The sequence below is a fragment of the Xiphophorus hellerii genome, chromosome 6 (assembly GCF_003331165.1).
Source record: "Xiphophorus hellerii strain 12219 chromosome 6, Xiphophorus_hellerii-4.1, whole genome shotgun sequence".
Lineage (NCBI taxonomy): Eukaryota > Metazoa > Chordata > Actinopteri > Cyprinodontiformes > Poeciliidae > Xiphophorus > Xiphophorus hellerii.
The window spans coordinates 5,624,908-5,644,842 of record NC_045677.1 but is presented as its reverse complement, the minus strand read 5'-3'; the positions used below and the strand labels follow the sequence as shown (position 1 = coordinate 5,644,842).

General features: G+C 43.8%; 2 protein-coding genes across 2 annotated transcripts; one reads left to right on the top strand and one right to left on the bottom strand.

Moving 5' to 3' along the window:
* Positions 1-292: 292 nt before the first annotated feature.
* On the top strand, positions 293-2,293 carry LOC116721147 (transcription factor AP-1). The gene has a single exon (XM_032564697.1). The coding sequence runs from the start codon at positions 678-680 to the stop codon at positions 1,662-1,664; it is 987 nt and encodes a 328-aa protein (XP_032420588.1). The 5' UTR covers positions 293-677; the 3' UTR covers positions 1,665-2,293.
* On the bottom strand, positions 1,894-11,495 carry tada1 (transcriptional adaptor 1). Its single transcript, XM_032564694.1, has 8 exons — positions 11,377-11,495; positions 10,927-11,018; positions 10,774-10,839; positions 7,345-7,436; positions 6,941-7,153; positions 5,612-5,763; positions 4,485-4,641; positions 1,894-4,405 (listed from the first exon to the last, which is right to left on the bottom strand). Exons 1-8 carry the CDS (start codon positions 11,448-11,450, stop codon positions 4,253-4,255), a joined length of 999 nt encoding a protein of 332 aa, XP_032420585.1. The 5' UTR covers positions 11,451-11,495; the 3' UTR covers positions 1,894-4,252.
* Between the last annotated feature and the right edge of the window lie 8,440 nt (positions 11,496-19,935).

Below are 19,935 nucleotides of genomic sequence, written 5' to 3'. Positions count from 1 at the left end.
CCTAAATTTGATCCCGTAAAACCTGAGTCGTGGCGTCCATGGTCGTATAAAAAAAAAGTGTCGTGATCGGGATGGACAAATAGAAATTGAGCGGGTAACTAAATATTCAAAAACACTACGTAATCCCAGAGTACATTGCTGCTGCGCCTTGCATTACCTAATCCCATAAACCCTCGCGAGGAGAGGCGGGGACAGGGCCGGTTGTCGGAGCAACACACATGTCATTAGACAAGTCCCCGCCCGCGCTCTCGTCTCCAGCCAATCACGGGGCGTAGAAATGACATCATTGTTATTTTCAGTGGGGCTGCAGCTTAGAGGTGGATAAAGTTCGTCTCCACGTTGGAAGTGATTGAAAGTATTACCCGTTTTCGGAGTGTTATTGTTATTTTTAGTTATTGGAGCGGGAGGACAATCCAACACAGGAGGCTTGACGGGGGGGTAGACGCACAGAAGCTCGGCGGCGGAAGAAACGTTTTTTGTTTTGTCGATGACCGCACGGTTCACAAAGGAAAACTTTTCTCGGGACGCAAAGTTGTCAAGTGAGTTGAACTCCCAACAATAGGCAGCATCCGCCTTGGGACAGTGGGCAGATCGTCACAGAACATACCGTAAAAACGACAGAAATCGGACTCTTGGTTCAAACTCTACTATTTGGACGGGATTTGGAAGAAAAGTTTATGTCTAGAAAAATCCGTAAAATGGAAGCGACGTTCTACGACGAAGCTGTAAATGCCTCCAACTCCCAGCATGACGGGGCGGCTGTGTACGGGTTCAACCCCAAAACACTGAAACAAACCATGACCCTGAACCTAAACGACCCGAAAAACTTCAAGCCCCAGCTGGGGGCGAAGGCCCTGGACATTCTCACTTCGCCCGACGTCGGTTTACTGAAGCTGGCGTCGCCGGAGTTGGAGAGACTCATCATCCAGTCCTGCAGCGGGCTGACGACCCCCACCCCGACCCAGTTCATCTGCCCCAAGAACGTCAGCGACGAGCAGGAGGGCTTCGCCGAAGGGTTCGTGAGGGCCCTAGCTGAGCTCCACTACCAGCAGATCCCCGCCGCCCACCCTGACGCTCAGACCGGCGGCACCAGCGGGGTGGCACCCGGCGCGGCTCCGTGCGAAGGCGGCGGGATTCCCTACAGCTGCACGGTGCGCACGGAGCCGCCCGAATACACCAACCTGGCCGGTTTTAGCCGGACGGTGGGCTCCGCGTCCGCACCTGTCGCGGAGAGGCACCCGCCTACAAGTTACCCGGGAGCCCCGCAGCCGCCACACAACCACACGGACCACCAGCTGGCGGCAGCGGCGCAACAGCAGCAGCACCCGCGGTTGCAGGCGCTCAAGGAGGAGCCGCAAACGGTGCCCGAGATGTCCGGCGAGACGCCTCCGCTCTCCCCGATCGACATGGAGAACCAGGAGCGCATCAAGGCGGAGAGGAAGCGCATGAGGAACCGAGTGGCCGCGTCCAAGTGCCGGAAAAGGAAGTTGGAGAGGATCTCCCGACTGGAGGACAGGGTCAAGAACCTGAAAACCCAGAACACGGAGCTGGTTTCCTCCGCCAACGTCCTTCGAGACGAGCTGGCTCTGCTCAAGCAGAAGGTCATGGACCACGTCAACAGCGGCTGTCAGCTCATCCTGACGCAGCAGCTCCAAGCCTACTAGGCTGCGGAGACTGACGGAGCCAATAAGGGACCAAATGCAACTTCAGATGGCTGCTTGAGACCTTCCACCAACTTTTCCCCCCCCACTCCCGACAGCACACGGACACGAACTGTTTTGGCTCGGTCGGTGTAATAGGAAGCCAACACCTGTTATGTTGCAGACGCACAGAGCTGAGTGAAACTTTTGCTCCTATAGTCTGCCCACTTCTGAATTTCACTACATTTTTTTTATTATTGCTACAAGAACTTGTAGGTCACGCGTGGAAACTGTGCACCTCGTCACAGGAACTGAGGTGGCGTGGGGATACAGCTGCACACGGTGAAAACACAATGACAGCTCGAGTTTAGCTCTGGAGCTCGCGCACCATTTAAAGAAGAAGAAGAAAAAAAAAACACGAACAGCTGTCACACCTTCCAGACGGTTTTTATTCTTATTATCTTCTAGGTGTGTGTAGCTTACTGACAGCTGCCTTACTTTCAGAACACTCTTCTTCATACGACTTTTTAATACGTGTGTAACTTGTTAGCCCTAAAAAAAACGAAACATAACTCTTTGTAATATTTGTACGCTGCATTTTTGAGCACTTAACTGTAAATAAGGCTAAATGAATAAAAGAAAAGTTGAACATACATGCTAGCATTTTTGTCTAATTTACAAGGAGCGAGAAGCAAGAGGCTTTTGTTAGTCCAAGACTCGGGAACAGACGGGGACCCTGAGTCATTCTGTGGCGTGTGAGGCGCGAGCGCTCATTGGATAGAGCCCGGCTTCCGGAAGGAAACCGCAGGGAGCCCAAATATGGGAAGGTGACTCGAAGTGCGCGTGGCTGAATCACTGGCCTCCTCCCGCCCCACTCCGCTGCTGGTGACTCCAACAAGTCACCACTGGAGCAAACGCAGCTTTGTTTACACACTTAAGTGCGTAGTAAAAACGCAATGTATAATGTAGCTTAAACAAAATGACTTTTATTTATAACTATGTGAAATATATATTTATAAAAAAAAAAGCAAAAAAAAAAAAACAAATGTATGAACACATATACAATGTAGAAACACTGAGGATCACCAACACTGCCACTAGAAACTAGTAAATATTAGGAGACATTCTGGATATTATGTTTCAAGACGAGTTCAATGCACATTGTAAACTTCAGCTCTTCTCCAGACCAGATTCCGGCATTTACTCTGAACATTGCAGATGTCGAAATTATTTAAGCATTTTCTCATATGCAGCATTTTAACTGTAGTTTTTTTTTTTTTTACTAATTTAACAATTTTCACATCAACATTGCAACCTAAAATCTTATAGAACTTTGCTAGAAAGTTCTGATTTAATACTAATTTGTCAACAGAAGACGTCTTATTTTTACAACTAAAAATCTGAAAAGTGTGGTGTAAAGTTGCTTTAGACCCTCGTCTTCTACGTCCATTTTTTGAGGAATAGCTTTTTGCTGCAGCCAAACCTACGGAGGTATAACGGTGCCAATATGTTTCACCCGTGTAAGGTGAGATTAAATTATTGTAAAGGTGGTGGGGGGGGGAGTATATGCCACACTTCACAATTATGTGTTACTAGATGCTAACAAAAAAAAAAATCTTACTTAAATTAGTAAAGTAAAACAGGAAAAAAAAAGGAACCTTATGCTATTTAGGAAGAAGTAATAAGCATAGTGTACAAACTATAACACCGTACACAACCAAACCTGCTACAATTGACAAATTGAATCCGATTGATTTTAATAGAATTTTCTTTTGTATTTTTTATCTAATTTCTAATAATTAACATTACTTGCAGTTTCGTAAAGGTGATGAACATCGTTTGGACATCCAGGATGCAACACGTTATCCCTTAAAGCAGCAGGTTAGATTTGAAGAAGAAATTCCCACAAGAAATCCACCAGAAGCATAAAAGTATTTTTGGTCTAATTTCTGGTGCAAATATCTTAGTACACTTGAAATAAGACAAAAATAACCTGAGTAACTTTTCAGCAAGAAAAGGAGCTTGTTCTAAGACAATAATTCATTAATAATAATAAAAGTAAAGTATTAGTTCCACTGGCAGATTATTTTATTTATAACGATACTTTTTTCCCATGTTATAAGTGAAATAATCTGCCTGTGAAAATAGTAAGTTTTTCTCATTATTGACTTAAAACAATTTCCAGTTTCTTGCTGAAACATTACGTGTGTGTTAGTGCACCTGAAATAAAACAAAACTACAATATTTCCACTAGAAACTAGACCAAAAACACTTGGTAAGACTTTGTTTTTTCCAGAACTAGACTGTTGTGTTTCATTCGCTCCTACAGTTTAAAACGGACTAAATTACAACCAATTGTTTCCTATTGTGCCGTCAACAAGTAATTAAAAGTTGGACAGGTAAAGGTTTTACGTCGTACAGACGACAACAGCGTTCCAGCTTCCTGGTTTTCCTCTTGCTCCATCTTCTGTAAGCCACAGGTATTATCCAAGCCTTTCACTTCCTGGAAAACACTTCTCCTCCCCCCCCATGTGGCTGTTCTGGAGATGGACTGGTTTCCAGAGACGAGCTCAGTCCTACAGTCTGGTGAAAAGAGAGTCAGAGCGAGCCTCTCAGCTGACCGGCATGCCCTCCTTACCGGCCAGCCTCTGCCTGTGTATGCGGTCCTGCTCCAGTTCCTCGTGGCTGGGGTGCCAGAGCTGGACCAGGATGCGCTCCATGTTGAGGGCGTACATGGTGTGGGAGGGCATCACGCCGCGATGAACCTGCGCCACACAGACGTTACACGAAGCGTTAAAAGCATCTGAAAGCGTGCTAAAAACTCACTTTTGCTGATCTTCGTACCTTTAGCGCTTCCAGGAGGTCAAACATGCTGATTGGAGGAAGCGGTGCAGGTAGCGTGTCAGAGGAGCAGGCGAGCAAGTGGACGGCTTTTTGCTCGGCATCGTCGGGCGACACCTGAGGCGGCGGGCACGCAGCAAGAGACGCGCTTGGAGGAGGACTTAAAAAGAAAGAAAGAAAAAAAACACACACACACAAATAACGGCAGGGGTAGATATTTATCTGGATCTACAGAAACATTTACGCGTTTTCTCTTAAGCAGCATACGTCAAACTCAAGGTCTGGGGACCGAATCAGGCCCGCCAGGAGGTTTTATGTGGCCCTCTAGAGTCTAGAAAAGGAATCTGCAAACTTTGCCCACATTCCAGTTAAATACATCTTATTCAGAACCACAAATGTTACGAGGTAAATATCCACTGTACGAACTTTGTTGTCATTTTTAAAGAAACACTGCTTTATTTCAATGTTTAGGTTTTAAACTAATAATAAAAAAACCTAAAACTTTGTAAAAAAAAATAGGATACATCTATGTTCATTCTGTGGGCTGTTGACATTTTTAGAAAATGACGTGAAAGAACCCTTCAAAATTTAAAACCTAAAAAATCAACAATTTTTAGGTTGACTTTTAAAATTGAATTTTAAATTCAATTCAAAAATACTTTACTGCTCCCAAAGGGAAATAAAATGTTGCTGTAACTGATATTAATTCAAATTCTCCAAAGAGTTTCTGTGGATGGTGACGGCAATTTGTAGTGGAAATTAATGCAATTATTCCATAACAAAGAAGGAAAAATCTGCTTTTGTTATTACAGCTATGTGTGATACGTCAGTTGGTTCTGTATCATCATTAAGCAACGGTATCAAGAGCTGTTATGTTTGTCCATATTTTTATCAATCAAATCAGAGCAGTTTTAGTCTGTATTCTGCTAAATTACATCAATGTGCAAAAAGATTCAACATTACAACAGATAGAAATCAGCGTTTTGGCTAAATCTGGTGCATTTACAGAAATATCGATTAATGTGCGTCGTCCCTAGCAACGCACACCTGATCCTGATGTGGCTCAAAACCAAAAAAATGAGCGCGACGCCCCCCCCCTGAGTTAACTAGAAAACGTTGACGCTCTCTACCATTCGCTGATGCCGTGGTACGCAGACAGGCTGTTCTTGAGATAAGGCCGAGGCGTGACGTCGGTGCCGAAGGCGTAAGGGAAGTGTCCGTCGCGTAGCCGGTACGCCTTCCTCCGAGTGATTACGGCGGTCAGGACGTCTTTCAAGTGGTGCTGAAATGAGAGTTCGGCGTCAACGCACGAGCAGGAGGAACACGGTTTCCGTTCGGCGATTTACGCCAAGCAATGGAAGAAACAGGATGCGGCATTGGTCAAAGAAGTCCACTGTTTTGCGGCAAACGTATTTCTAAAAGGTGCCGGTGAAACTTGAAACTTTCAGCAGGTGTTGGTAAACGACCCAAGCAATCCGTACACAGAAGGAAACCGTAAACGATTAAGTTCAGAATTGAAGTTGTGTGTAACAGTGTGACATGACACGGGGGGGAAGGGGTTTGAACACACGCTGAACGGGAGGAGGAAGGAGGATCGCAAAGAAAAGACAGCGGCTGAAATCCGTGAGCGATTAGAAAGCCGTCCTGCTGCTGCAAATATTTTAGTAATCAATTATTCTGATGATTAATGGATAAATCCGATTAAAAAAAAAAAATTGGCACACTTGGCAGATTTTTCATTTAATCACTTAAGATTATTTTATTTCATACTAGAAATACATAAAACGATAGCCAATTTAATTCCTTTATTTAGATAAGGAAAACATGTTATTGCCTAAAATTCAACAACTGCATTTGTAGCAAAGCATTCATCCGCAACTGAAAAATCCTTCTAACGTCAACACGTGAGCCGGTTCTGCTCGACTTCCCATCCCTTACAGAGCTAATCGGTTGATTGCTTTTTGGATTGATCGATTAATACTTGAATAACAAAAGAAGATTTTTACAGGTTTTGAACCAGCTGACGATAAAACTGAGGAAATTTGGGTAGAGCATATTTACAGACAGGTTGTTTTTTTTCCTTTATCTTAAATGTTAATATTTTTGGTACAGTTTTGGTTTAAATACTGCTGTTATGATGTTATTCTTTTAGCAAATGACATTTTTTGAGTCTTAACACTCCAGTTAACGATTAATCGGTTACTAAATTAACTAAATTTACCTGAATACTCTGTTATTTTACATTATTACAAATTACAAAAAAATTCTTTTTTTTGTTTGTTTCTTTCTATGTACGGACTGCCGACGTTCCAGTGAACATTTCACATCAAAACCACCTTCAGAAACACGTCTACAATAATAGGACAAATTCTGTCCGACACTCATTTTCACCGCCGTATGTGATGGAGAAAGCAGTTATGTAATGTTTGTGAGCAGGCATGTGGATGACGCCGGCCCACCTCCACAGCACAGACCACGGTGCTGATGGCGTCTTCTGTGACGTTGTCCAGCCCCATCTCGAAGGCGGTGACCATCATGCGGGCCTCCAGCTGGCCCCGGGTCGGCAGCAGCAGCGTGTGGGCGCTCAGCCGCAGCTCCTCCTCCTCGCCGCCCGCCTCCCGCGGGCTGAACGGCTGCGCTCCGAACAGAGGGTTCTGTGGCTGGAAGCGGTGCTGCGGGGCACCGAACGCGACATCGCAACGAGACGGTGAGTCAACTACTAAACGTGCAGTGAATCATTCATTACCTGTCCCAGACATTAAAAACAACCGCTCATGATGCCAACAATTGGCTCATCTGAACTGTGACTTCCTCTGAAGTGAATTTTGAAAAAAAAAAAAAAATAAGAAGAACAAGGATTTACATCAAATTTCTGCCTGGAGGAACACTTCTTCTTTCCTTTTGACTTGTCAGACTTTGAGGCACAGCTTTGCCACTGCAAGGAGCCTGGGCCCTCTAGAGGACAGAGAAGGAAACACAAGAAGCATTAATAACTAGTCGGCAAGTGAGAGAATACACTCTTAAAACAGGTTATGACTGTAGTGGCGACACACAAGCCATGACGCACATCTGCAGTCTAAACTGAACTTGGATACTATTTTATTATCTGCAACAAACTAAAAGTACCGTACAAAAAAAAAAAAAACATACTTGGCACATACATTTCTCACAAAATGTTAGAGATATTTGTTTTTTTGGGTGAAAAACATTGAAAACAGAAAAAGTTCACACGCCAGTGACAGAATACAAAGAGAATTAAAGTAGAAGTGTACACTTGTGTTTTTCCAATGTCAAGCAATACTTTTAATCAAAAGTCAGTAAACAAAAGTTGTGAGTATGCCACAACAAAAGAATCTCTAAGTGTCTCCATGGCGTCCATAACGCGTCATGAGCTCTTGGTCTTGACGACGACGTCTCATGTTGTTCACAAGTTGACTCAGGCTACGTTAACGCAGCTGGTCTTGATACTCGATTCAGATCTTTTTTTCTTTCTGAAATCTGATTTTTTTTTTTTGCATGGTCCTTCATACCACTGATTGATGCGATAGCAATTGGACTTTCCCAAAACGAGCCGAAGAACGTTGACATCACACTCCAGCGCTCAGTTTGTGGAAGTGTTGATGGCCGCCACGGTTTCTGAATCGATTTTAAAATTTATCCATCAACCGGAGACAGCAGTGGGAGTGTCACAAAAATCATCAGACAAAGGAAGTTAAATTTAGTTGGGCTTTTCTTAAAAAAAGAAAAGCCCAACTAATAGAAACGGCGTTTTGTGGGGCATTGACTGCAACATCTGTAGAAAAATCTGTTTGGATGCGAAGTCAGAGCTAAGAGTGGTGGGATTGGGATGTGATGCGCTTCAGTGGAAAAGACGTCTTTCATAGTTATGATATCTTTCAGTCATTGCTCAAGTCCAGTGGAGAATTATGACATGCATCGATCACGTAAAAGTGACTCTTTCGGTCTCTTTGTATCCGTGTTGCAACCTGGTGATGAAGCTCTGTGGCCACTTCTGTCGGACAACATCCTGTTTGTGACCTTGCAACGGTAAGGTCCTGGTGATCAGTTGCTAGGCGTCGTCTTGGTCTTTTGATGTCCAAATATGATACGTGTATGTTGGCCTATTCATGTAACAGACACCTGGAGTGAATTTTGCTGCTAAGCTCCTTTTCTAGAGAGCAAAGAGTTGTGCAAAACGTGTGAATTCAAAGGTTTACGTTAAAGTAATCTGTAAACTTTATGGCACATTTTGGGTTAGTCCTGAAAACTCGCTCGAAACCCGAATATGCGAGTAGTGTTGAATCGACAGCAACTTCAGACGTAGACACGAAACGCCTTTGTGTGCAGCAGCGGAACGAGCGGGGGCGTCCGGACGGCAGCGCAGGTTTGATGTATGGAGGGTATTTCCTAGTTCTCTCCCCCGGACTAACCAAAACCGAGACAGATTACACAACTTATTCAGGCGCCACACAGGTTTAAGGTTACGGATACAGGGATAAAGTGGGAATTTAGAAGACTAAACACAATCATAAATCTAAGAGGGAAAGCATAATCCCGAGATCACTGGGGAGTTTGATTATTTATAGAAACTGAAAAGAACACGACTGACGTTGAATGGGTAAAAAAGAAAGCAACGCTACTTACTAGCTTACAAAGGTTTTATTTCTAAAGCAAAACGCCACAAGAGCAACACGAGAATTAAAGCGTCAGCAGATTTGAGAACAACAACAGTTGACTTCATAAAACCTTGTTGTTTTCTTTTGAGATGCGTCTAAAAGCTTTGCTCTCTTTCTGGCCAGTGAGTTTTACAAATATTTGATTATGCAAGATTAAGAAAGAATAAAGAATAAATTGCGGTTATTTCTTATGTGTACAAACATTTTCTTCCCAAACCAGCTTGTTAGACACACACACACAAAAAAATTCGAATCGATCAACTGATTTGAGGGACACGGTCACTTTTTTAGTTATACTGGTGCAACTTTGTTGAAAATACAAGCTGGAAGAAGGTGTGGCTACGACCTCTTGACTGATAGCATCACTATTCAGTTCAATACAAAAAATACTTTAATGATCTCAAACGGAAATTAAGTATTGTTGGGACTCATTAAATTAATTCCTTCTGTGAGAAGCAGAAAGTATGGCCAAACAGATTTGTACAATTATTTTGTTGATGCTATTAAAAAAAAAAAGACAACATCCTTTGGAAATCAGTTATATAGTTGATTTTCTGGTTAAACACACCCCGGATTTATTCCATGTTCTCTGAGCACACTGATGATAATAGCAAACTAAGCACTTGATCTTAAGTGACTATCCCAAATAAAGTTGTTGTTTTTTAAAACCAGAAATAAATCATTCGTTTCTCGATTTAAGCACTTTGATTTATTTCTTTCATTCTGTGTACATACCGTTAATTATTCACACACCTCTCCCATAAAGAATTAGATGAAAAACTACTTTCATTCAACCAAGACGTTTGTTTCTGTTTCACGCAGTGTCGAAAGTGGAGAGATTTGTTTTTTGCGTGCAATATTAATGATATCGGTAAATGGTTGAACAGCAGCCGTATAAATATTAGATAACGGCCCACATTTTTAGAATTGTGTGTCCTAGCGAATTTCCTAATGAGGTTTTCCGATGTGTCATGATAACTTCTAATCAATTTATTACAACCCCTAACAACTTTCTGAACAATTCTGGCAGTTTTCTGATGGAAACGACTGTCCAAACATTATGAAACTAGGAAATGTTTTGCATTTGACAGCTCGATCCAAAATGCTTTCGATGCCTTTTATTCTGTGTTGAATAAAATAAGACAGGGATGAATCTTACAGTCATGAATACGATGACGACGATGTGCGCCATGAGAGCTTTGATGAACATTTCATCAACTGTTGCGACTCTTTTCTACTTCCTAAATGCCACAAAAGGTTTGACCCAAGTCATACAGTTTAAAAAACAGTTTTTATTTTTATTAGTTTTCTGGTGTTTAGGATATAGAGATATTTTGGGTAATAGTAACTGACCTAAGACAAGAGACATTTGGTCAGATTTAACTTGAGGCAATGAGAGAAAAAAATGTGTATTATGTGTCTTGATATTCAGTTTATGTAAATATCTTGTTTCCACTGTAGGTATTGTTCTATAAAGTTATATGAGGTCACATTTGCACCTTATCTACAATACCCATTAGCAAATAAATACTCATTTGTAGCACGCAAGTAAAATTGTCCGACATGTTGGAAGAGACGCTCTAACGTTTGCACGAATCCGGATGCATCAAACTCACCTGGTGTAGAAACAATAATCTGACATCGTGTGAGGATGGCCAGCAGGAAGTCGTTGTGAAAGTGGACTGGGATAGAAAAGAGAACATCTTCGATAAGCCACATTGCTTTTCAGAAAACCTTAGAAAGGACAGCAGCTTCTTCTGCACACCAACCATTCTCCTGAGGCAACAGGCGACGTGCCTCGACGTCAAACTCTTCTTTGCTAATCTTCTGTTTGAACCACAGCTTTAGGTTAGCCCAATAACTGCAAGGACAAAACAAATTAGGAATGAAAGAACTTTAAGTAGCTACCATGAACGGTTTTTATTTTACGTTAAACAAGTTAATGACACATTTTAACTAAAATAAAACGGAAAGAGCAGACGTTTATCATTCCCAGCACTACACGGACGGCACAAAAATCCTCAAAAAAGTCAAACGGATATTCAGTGAGGAGTGAACCGCTAAAAACATTAGCTAGCTAATGCTAATAGCCAAGTGCTGGCCAGCTGCTAACATGCCGAGAGGCCTCAAATTAACTGTATGGTTTTTCTGCGACATGGGAATGGAGTGCAAAGCAAACCCCGCACAGAGGAAACTCATTAGCGGCCTGTTCATCTTACTGCTTCACGTTATCGCCGATGGCATTCGTTAAATTCTTCTTCGCAATCTCCAGCTCGCTCGCGTGAGCCGCCATAGCGTCAAAAATACGTCATCACCAAGCGACGCCAAGGTTTTTACAAAACTTTATTCAAAAATGAAAGTTATTTAACTAAAAGAAAAAAGATCAGATTTTAATCTTGCACATATTTTTTTTTTAGCCTGTACATAATTACTAGCCAATTGATAGGTGACAGTTGTGTTGTTTTTTTAAGTTGTTTTCCGAAGAAAAAGAAAGTAACTGGCGTTTACAGTTGAACCCTAAAAAGTATGAAGGATTACCGAATCGTTACTTCCATCTTGTGGCAGAATATGGTACTACAGTTCATGTAAAAAGTTAACTACTAACTACTAAACAGAATTTAATTGAGAAGTAGTTGAATAGGAAACACAAGCACAGTTTGAAATTTATCAAGAGGTTTGTAAAGCTTACAAAAACGTACTTACAATTATTTATGTGTCCAGACAAGAAAAAGAAAACATTTGGCCTGTCTTTAAATCTGTGGAGACATTTGAATTATCTGAAGATTTCTGCCCAACATGTAATATTGTAATTATCTTCTGTTTTCTGACCCCCAAAACATGAAACCAAACTTAGCTATATCCCGTTTCACTGACTGATGATTATGGTAAGAATTTTTCAAATAACGTTATCCTTTTGCTATGATTTAGGTAGGCTTTTTTACTGAAATCTACATAAAATTATTTAAGAATATACATTTTTAAAAAGTATATTCTTATATAAACAAATGTATGGATTCAAATATTGAAGATAATTTACTGGGAATTTTCCGATGTATTCCAATTTTTATCGTAATTAATACTATGTGCGATGACCACATTTGCATTTGCAACTTCTCAACCACCAGATGGCGGTATTTCCTTTCAGTTGGCACTGGTGTTTGGTAGTCATCCATGCCCGAATGTGGGAGTCTACCTGTTGGTGGGCTCAGTCTGGTCATCCGGTACAGGATAAATGGATGGATCCATGTCATCACAAGGGTGTTGGGTCTAGGAGTAAAACACTCATTCTGGAAGTCTTTCCCAGTCTGAAAGAGATATAATGTCCTCAAAGAGAGTTCTCCGTCTGTCCTCGGGTCTCCTCCAGCGTGTGGACAGTATCCTGGTCAGATGTCTGAACCACCTCAGCTGTGGCAGCTCTACTCTAAGTCCCAGAATGAGAGAGGCAATGTGCAGGCCTGCTGAACTCCTCTGAGCTCTGGGAACAAGTTTGACTTTGTACTGGAGTTCTTGCTTGGATTAAACAAGGATAACCTTTTAAAGCATCCCAAGGCACTCTGTCGTCAAGCTTTGTCGAAATGCAAAACACATAAGTGGACGGGAGAACCTTGCCTGGTTGATTGGTTGCCTGCTACGCACTGTTGTAAAATACCAAGGGGAATACATACTAAAAGCAATAACAATGAAATGACTTCCAGATTTAGTCACAAAACTCTGATTGCACACAAATAAACATTGGACTCACAAATAAAACACATTGTACACATTGGTGTGCTTAGAGGCCTTTCTGTTCCCGAAAAGAGATCATTCCCGACTGTCCCCTGAACCTCATTAACACTTAATCTGGCTTCTTTGATCTGGCAAGGACATTCAATGCTTGACATTTCCAAATCTTTCACCTTCCACAATGTTTTTGCTGCTAAACTTAATCAAATAGGAAATATGCCTTTTCAGTCCCCTGAGGATATGTTTCTTTTCTGATTTCATAGCTTTCCTACTGCATAAAATCCAAGCATCTGTCAGCAATTTTAATGGAATTAAAGTAGCTGTCTGCTGGAATATTTGAACAACGTCCCTTGCTAACCACTCCACATTCCTGCCCCGCTCAATAGTCAGTCTCATCTGCTGCTAATGTGGAACGCGGCAGCAAAAATATACTTCTTTACGAAGAGATTAAATGCTATTTTTCTTCTAGCGTGGTCTATATTTGGAATCCCGTTGCTCCTCTGTACTGGATGTAAAGTATTTCTGTGGTTCCTTCTGTGGTTCCTTCTGTGGTCCTTCGCGGCCCCTCGGGTTCGTACCCCTCTCAGGCAGCTTAGGCCTGGTTGGGAGGCCCATTTGTTTTTACTCTGTTTTAGCCGTGGTACAAAAACAAGTCGAGTAGTCAGGGTGATGGCTTCTCTGGCTCTGCATCTGCAGGCGGTCATGAAGTCTTAAACAGAGCGCCGTGACTCACGCCGTTCATCACAATAAGTGGGATCACACAGCCAGAACACATACAGTTAATAGTCTTACTGTGGACTGCTTGTGGGCTTCTCACTTCAGTGGGCAAGTGCTGACTCCACAGTGTTTTGAGGTCAAAGTTCTTGACAGAGGAGATCCCTTTGATCGTGTGGAGGGTTTCAAGTTTGGAGTCTAGAATAAACAGCCATGCCGATCCAACCACATTAACAATGAGAACCATCTGACTTCTTGGGTCATTAGTGGATGTGTTTCCGCTTGAAACGTCTGTTAATGAGCAAGCAAGGAGCTCATGGCAGGGCTCTAATTTTAGCCTCGGTGACTTAACTTATCCTGGCAAAATCCATCAATCCATAAAAGTAACTTAAGAAAATATGAAAAAGTTGAATGTGCAATTATGTTCGCCCACCGACCCCCTAATAATCAGATATCCCTAAATAATACCTCGTGGAACCAAATACCTTCAAAGTTACCTAGTTAGTCACAATGTCAGAGATTTATTTTTTTCATCTCTGACATTGTGTTAAACTGGTTCACTTCTTTACCTATCAGATCTGTTTCTGATTTTATGAACCATGTTTACTCACATAGTGCACCACTGTCTTGTGGGGTACCTCAAGGTTCAGTGTTGGGCCTTGTCCTATTTTTATTGTATTTACATCCCTTGGGGTATAGCCTAAAACGCTATGCTGATGACACACAATTGAAATAATCTTTGCAACCATTCAGCTGTCTGTCCGACATCACATCATGGCAAACAATCCAGTCAAATGCAAACAAAATAGAAACTCTTTTTATTTCCCCTGATGAAAAAAAGTCCTTAAATCAGGAACTGTGGCATCTTTAGCTCCTATTCTGGAAACTGGTCTCACAAATCTGGGTGTCATCTTTGACAGTCCCTCATCTTTTGACAGTCACTGTAAAATGCTTGCTGGATCTCTAAGTTGAGATCATGTGTGTCACAAACTGCGGGAGGGATGGTTTGTCGTGATCTCATTTCGCTCCTCTTAGACTTGAGTAATAGTTTAAACGGGACCATTCTGGACCTTTTGGATTCTCTGGCTTCGCACAGGACTCTGATGTGTTTGAGTCAAATGTTGTTGGCTTTTGCCTAATGTCTTTTTTTGGTGTTTTAATTGTTTTGCTTTGTGATTTATATATCTGTGAAAGTTATGGAAATAACATTTTACTTGCTTTACAAACAGGATAAAGGATAAAGTGGCGAGGAGCTTACACAAGAATTAGGTTATAAAGCACTATCCCAAGCTTGAAAAATCTCACAGAGAAGCAAGTAGTTTGGCACAACTACAGTATAAGCCTACCAAGACTTAGTAGGTCTCTCCAACACATATGTTTACAGATCAGACAAGTAGAGAAATAATCAGAGAAATAAGCAAAGACGTTCCTAGTAGTAACTCTTGAGGAGCCGCAGAGATCAACAACTTAGGTGGGAGAATCTGTCAACAGATGTGGACAGTGGCTGCGTTGAAAGCCACAGGATGCCACAAGCCACTCCACGGGACACAGCAAAACCATGGACAAAACTCATCTTGTCAGATGAGACCAAAATTTAAACTTTTCTAAAGTATAAATTTAGGAAGCTGGTCAGGGTCGATGGGAAGAAGACTTCAGACCGGGGGTGGATGTCCACCGTCCAGCCACAGCTACATCAGGGTGGATCAAAGCATATTTGTTTCTTAGAGTGGACCGATGATGCATCTGTGGTGAGACTTAAAAAGGTTCTTTCCATATGCTTTCCATCCAATCTAACCGAGCCTGAGTTTTTTCGAAAAGAACAATGGGCAAAAATGTCAAAGCTGGTAGAGAGTGACACACACCTCAAAAGACCTGCGGCTGCAGTTGCAGCGATAGCTGGTTCTGTGTTGTATTGGCTAGATCTGATTGTGTGACTTTTATTCGCACAACATGGTGAAAACCTCCACATGGTGAACTACTTTGTGCAGGCCTATCAGGTAAAATCCCAATAAAGACTATGAGGTAAAGTGACAAATAAAACAAAACTTCAAAGGATGTGAATACTTTGCCTTAAACTCTTATTCACAGATAAATGACTAGCGCTCCATCATATTAAGTACTGAGAGTGAGAACTGAACCTCTTGGCTCTAAAGTGAGCCTTTTCCAGAACCCTCCACATAATTGTCCTTTTTTTGTATAGGTTTCTGGTAATGTCTTAACTCTAAGGCAGGACTCACTTCCACAGATTTTTTTTTTTTTTTCACCATGCCCATCAGGGTAGAAATTTTTAAAGAAAACATCTTCCACATCCTGTCTGTTGATTTTGCCGTTAGACTCTCCACTGCACTTTGGAGGGGTAATGAGTTTCTCTCACATTTATTCGCTACAACAGCAGACCTTTTTCTGGCAGAGAACCGTCCCAACATCTTCCGAGCCCTGCGGTAAACTGTGGAGACGGGAAGCTCCTCTCGGCGACAAGGGGTTGCTTTCAGCTCAGAAACCTGCAGCGTTTCTCGGAGGACCACACCGCAGCGGCGGTCGGCCATCCTCCGTCTGTCGGCCAGCGATCGGAGGTGGTGAGTGCGGTCCTTTCAAGGGAGCCAAGGATGTCACCTTCACTGTTCCAGGGTCTGGGCTGTGCAGGGGCTTGGTTTTCGTGGGCTACCCGTGCATTTCCATGTCGTTTAAAATGCAAAGACTCAGCCTGTGTGCTGGGCGAAGTTAGTGGAAAAATGGACCAACAGCTCCAGTAGTTATGGAGCAAGCCACGCGCCACCCCATCGCTAACAGAGCACCAAAGTAGACCTCTTAGAGGAAGCTGCCTGTTCATTCCTAATTACAAGGAGAGATTTAAAGGTAGTGTATGTAACGTTTATATAAAAACATATTTAAAAAAAAACGTTTTTTCAAATTTGCTAAAACTATCTCTATGTTGTGACAGTGTAATATGAGACAGATAATCTGTGGAAGAAAATTGAGCTCCTTTGACTTCTCCACATGGTCCTGCAATCATCTACAAAAATACATAGTTCCATCGAAGCTACTCGATGGAGCTACTCAATCAGAGCCAGGGGAAAGGGTCCTAGCACAGTCAATCACCCCCGTGTATGCTCACAACCTCCACCTTGCTCTCTGCTACAGCTAGTACTGCTAGTTAGCGTGGCCACCGATGATGGCGGATAAACGCTTTTCCTGGAACAGTAAGTTGTTTCTCGGCCATTAGCAGTAGTAGCACTTGAAGAAGGTGGAGGAGCTCGGTCTTTTCACAGATTATCTGCCAGAGAGCAGAAGATATTTTCCTAACTTTTTGGAGTATGTTAACACTTTATGAAACCAATTCACATACTTTCATCACTACTATATCCAAATTATTCAAAAACGTGATTTTTCCAGAGTTGAAACTTTTACATTCCCTCTGCGGAAATGGATGTTAACTCCTAGTGTTGAACTTGAAGTTATTCACAACCATGACTTTGTGTTTGTTGAAACACTACAAGCTTGGCACACCCAAGGGATAGTGGATGACCAGTGTCGGTAGGCAGCCACTTGTTGGTCTTTATAAAAATGGTAATTTGGATTCCAGACCTCTGGCCTCTTTGCTGATTACATATTTTGGCCTGGCAGGCAGATCTGGGTCAAAACCTGGTGACTCTAAGCATCTACCGTTTCCAAGCGATTGAGACTAAAAGGCTTCTGGGGACGTTCTCTGCTGCCAAAAGATGGATACCATTTCTCAAAAGTGTGGTTTGACAATCTAGTCTTGATGCACTGTAGATTATTCATTTGATTTTACTGCTTATCTTCAACTCTGAATTGTGCTGTTGACCGTGAGACCCAATCGGACTCAGATTCCATTCCAAATCATGTTCAATCGGCTGAGTTCACCACAGGTAGACTCCTGTCAAACTGGAGGTACAGCTTAAGACGCTCTGGGAGGAAAATTTGACCTAACTCTAATTCTTGGCCAGAATTGTTAGTAAGCACACATGGACTGCATTAAGATACTGCTCTGTTGGCACACCGCAGGATATTTGGTTGGGCTCACCTTTCCTTCTTTGTACAAATTATTTACGAGATGCTACGAAGAGGAGCATTGTTGGTGGAAAAGACTATCCACCAGTCTTCTGCTGTCCATTATTGTATTTTCTGAAGCACAGTAGTAATGCTTCAGAAAGACCCATCGCTGAGCGGAGGAGACAGACAAGGACCTGCTGTTCGAGTGAAGCCCCCCCCTGCAGTCCGACACTCATCATCATGCTATTTATTCTGTGCCTCTCTGGCCGTGTTTATGTCTTCTCAGACAAGTGATGAAGGTTACACCCTTTCCTTCAAACGGTTCTTCCCCGAGAGTGTTTGACTCACTTTGTGTACAGATTGACTCATACCCACCTGCACCCAATTTTGATCCAGCTCTAGGACTGAGGCAGCACAAACCTGTACCTCACTTTTCAGCAGGATTTCATTCCAGCTGGATATTTCACCACTTTTCTTATTAAAAACATTTGGTTTCTGGAATGTATGGTTTTTTTTTATAAGTATAGCTTACAAATTTTCAGTAGGGTTTAGGTCAGACCCAATCAAGTTAGTTAATGTTGATTTTTGAAGCAGGAGATTCTTTCCTTACTAACTTCCTTTTTGTCCACGGTAATGTAATATTTCTCTCACCGTGGACTGTGAGAGTAGTTCTTCCAGTGGCTTCTAGTCTGTATTTGGATGAAAACTTGGTACTGCTTGGGTTGTTCTTGAAAATCCTAACCAATTGTCTTGAGAGTGACATTTTGGGTCGGCTGGTTGAGACGTGGACTTAACTCCCAACTGTCAGGATCTGTGTTTTCTGTGTTCATTTAGAGTTTTTTGTGTCCTTAAGTCTCTTCGTTGTCCTGTCCTCCCCTTGATTGTTCCCAGGTGTGTCTCGTCTCTGTGATTACCCTCCTGTGTATTTAACTCCACCTGTGTTCCTTGTTCCTCGTCGGGTCCTCGTCAATGTTAGCTTCTTCGTCGTTCTGTGTTTCCTTGTGCCTGCTGCTTGTTCCCGGACTTATTTATCATTAAACATCCCTTATTCATCTCATCTGGGTCTACAGCGTCTGCCTCACCACCTCACCCGCACCGCTTCCTGACAGAAGGACCCGACCTGACAGTACGGTGAGGCACGCTGGTTTTATTTTTCATCATGGACCCAGATGAGTTTAAGGAGCTGACGGAAACCATCAGGGAGTACGAGGAAGCAATGGCCAAGCCATACGCTGCCATCCGACGCCTCGGTTTCGCCATCCGCTTGGGACACCTGCTGGACTACTGGGTTCCTCGCTTTCCGCACCCGGGGTTGGTGGAGTTGCAGAGGGAGGCAGAGTGGGAGCGTATGGCGGCTCTAGCCGTCATGGCTGGCGAACCTCTGCCTCCCAAGCCGCACAGTTTCTCCGCCAGCCCGGATCCAGCTCCAGCTCCGGGACCAGCACCCCCAACCGGTGCGGCCGGCGCACCCGGGGCCGTTTCAGCCGGCGTTCCAGCCGGCGCACCCGAGGCCGTTTCAGCCGGCGTTCCAGCCAGCGCACCGCAGGCCGAATCAGCCGGTGTTCCAGCCGGCGCACCCCAGGCCGCCCGGAGACAGCGACGTGAGCCGCCGGTGGACCCGGCCCCTCGTCGCCTTCCGGAGCTGTCACCTCCGCTGCCGGTTCCCAGGCTCCGCTGCGGCTCGCCCCCGCAGCCGGTTCCCAGGCTTCGCTGCGGCTCGCCCCCGCAGCCGGCCCCGAGGCTCCGCTCCGGCTCACCTCCAGCCGGCGCACCCGAGGCCGAATCAGCCGGCGTTCCAGCCGGCGCACCCGAGGCCAAATCAGCCGGCGTTCCAGCCGGCGCACCCGAGGCCGAGTCAGCCGGCGTTCCAGCCGGCGTTCCTTCCGAGACTCCCAGTGTTCCTTCCGAGACTCCCAGTGTTCCTTCCGAGACCCAGACCCCCAGCGCTCCGACTCAGACTCCCTGTGTTCCTCCAGAGACTCCCTGTGTTCCTACCGAGACCCAGACCCTCTACGTTCCTTCCGAGACCCCGACTCCCGAGACCCTCTACGTTCCCTCCGAGACCCCGACTCCCGAGACCCTCTGCGTTCCTCCTGAGACCCTGACCTTCTGCGTTCCTCCTGAGACCCTGACCTTCTGCGTTCCTCCTGAGACCCTGACTTCCAGCGTTCCTCCTGAGACCCTGACTTCCAGCGTTCCTCCTGAGACCCTGACCTCCTGCGTTCCTCCTGAGACCCTGACCTCCTGCGTTCCTCCTGAGACCCTGACCTCCTGCGTTCCTCCTGAGACCCTGACCTCCTGCGTTCCTCCTGAGACCGAGACTCCCT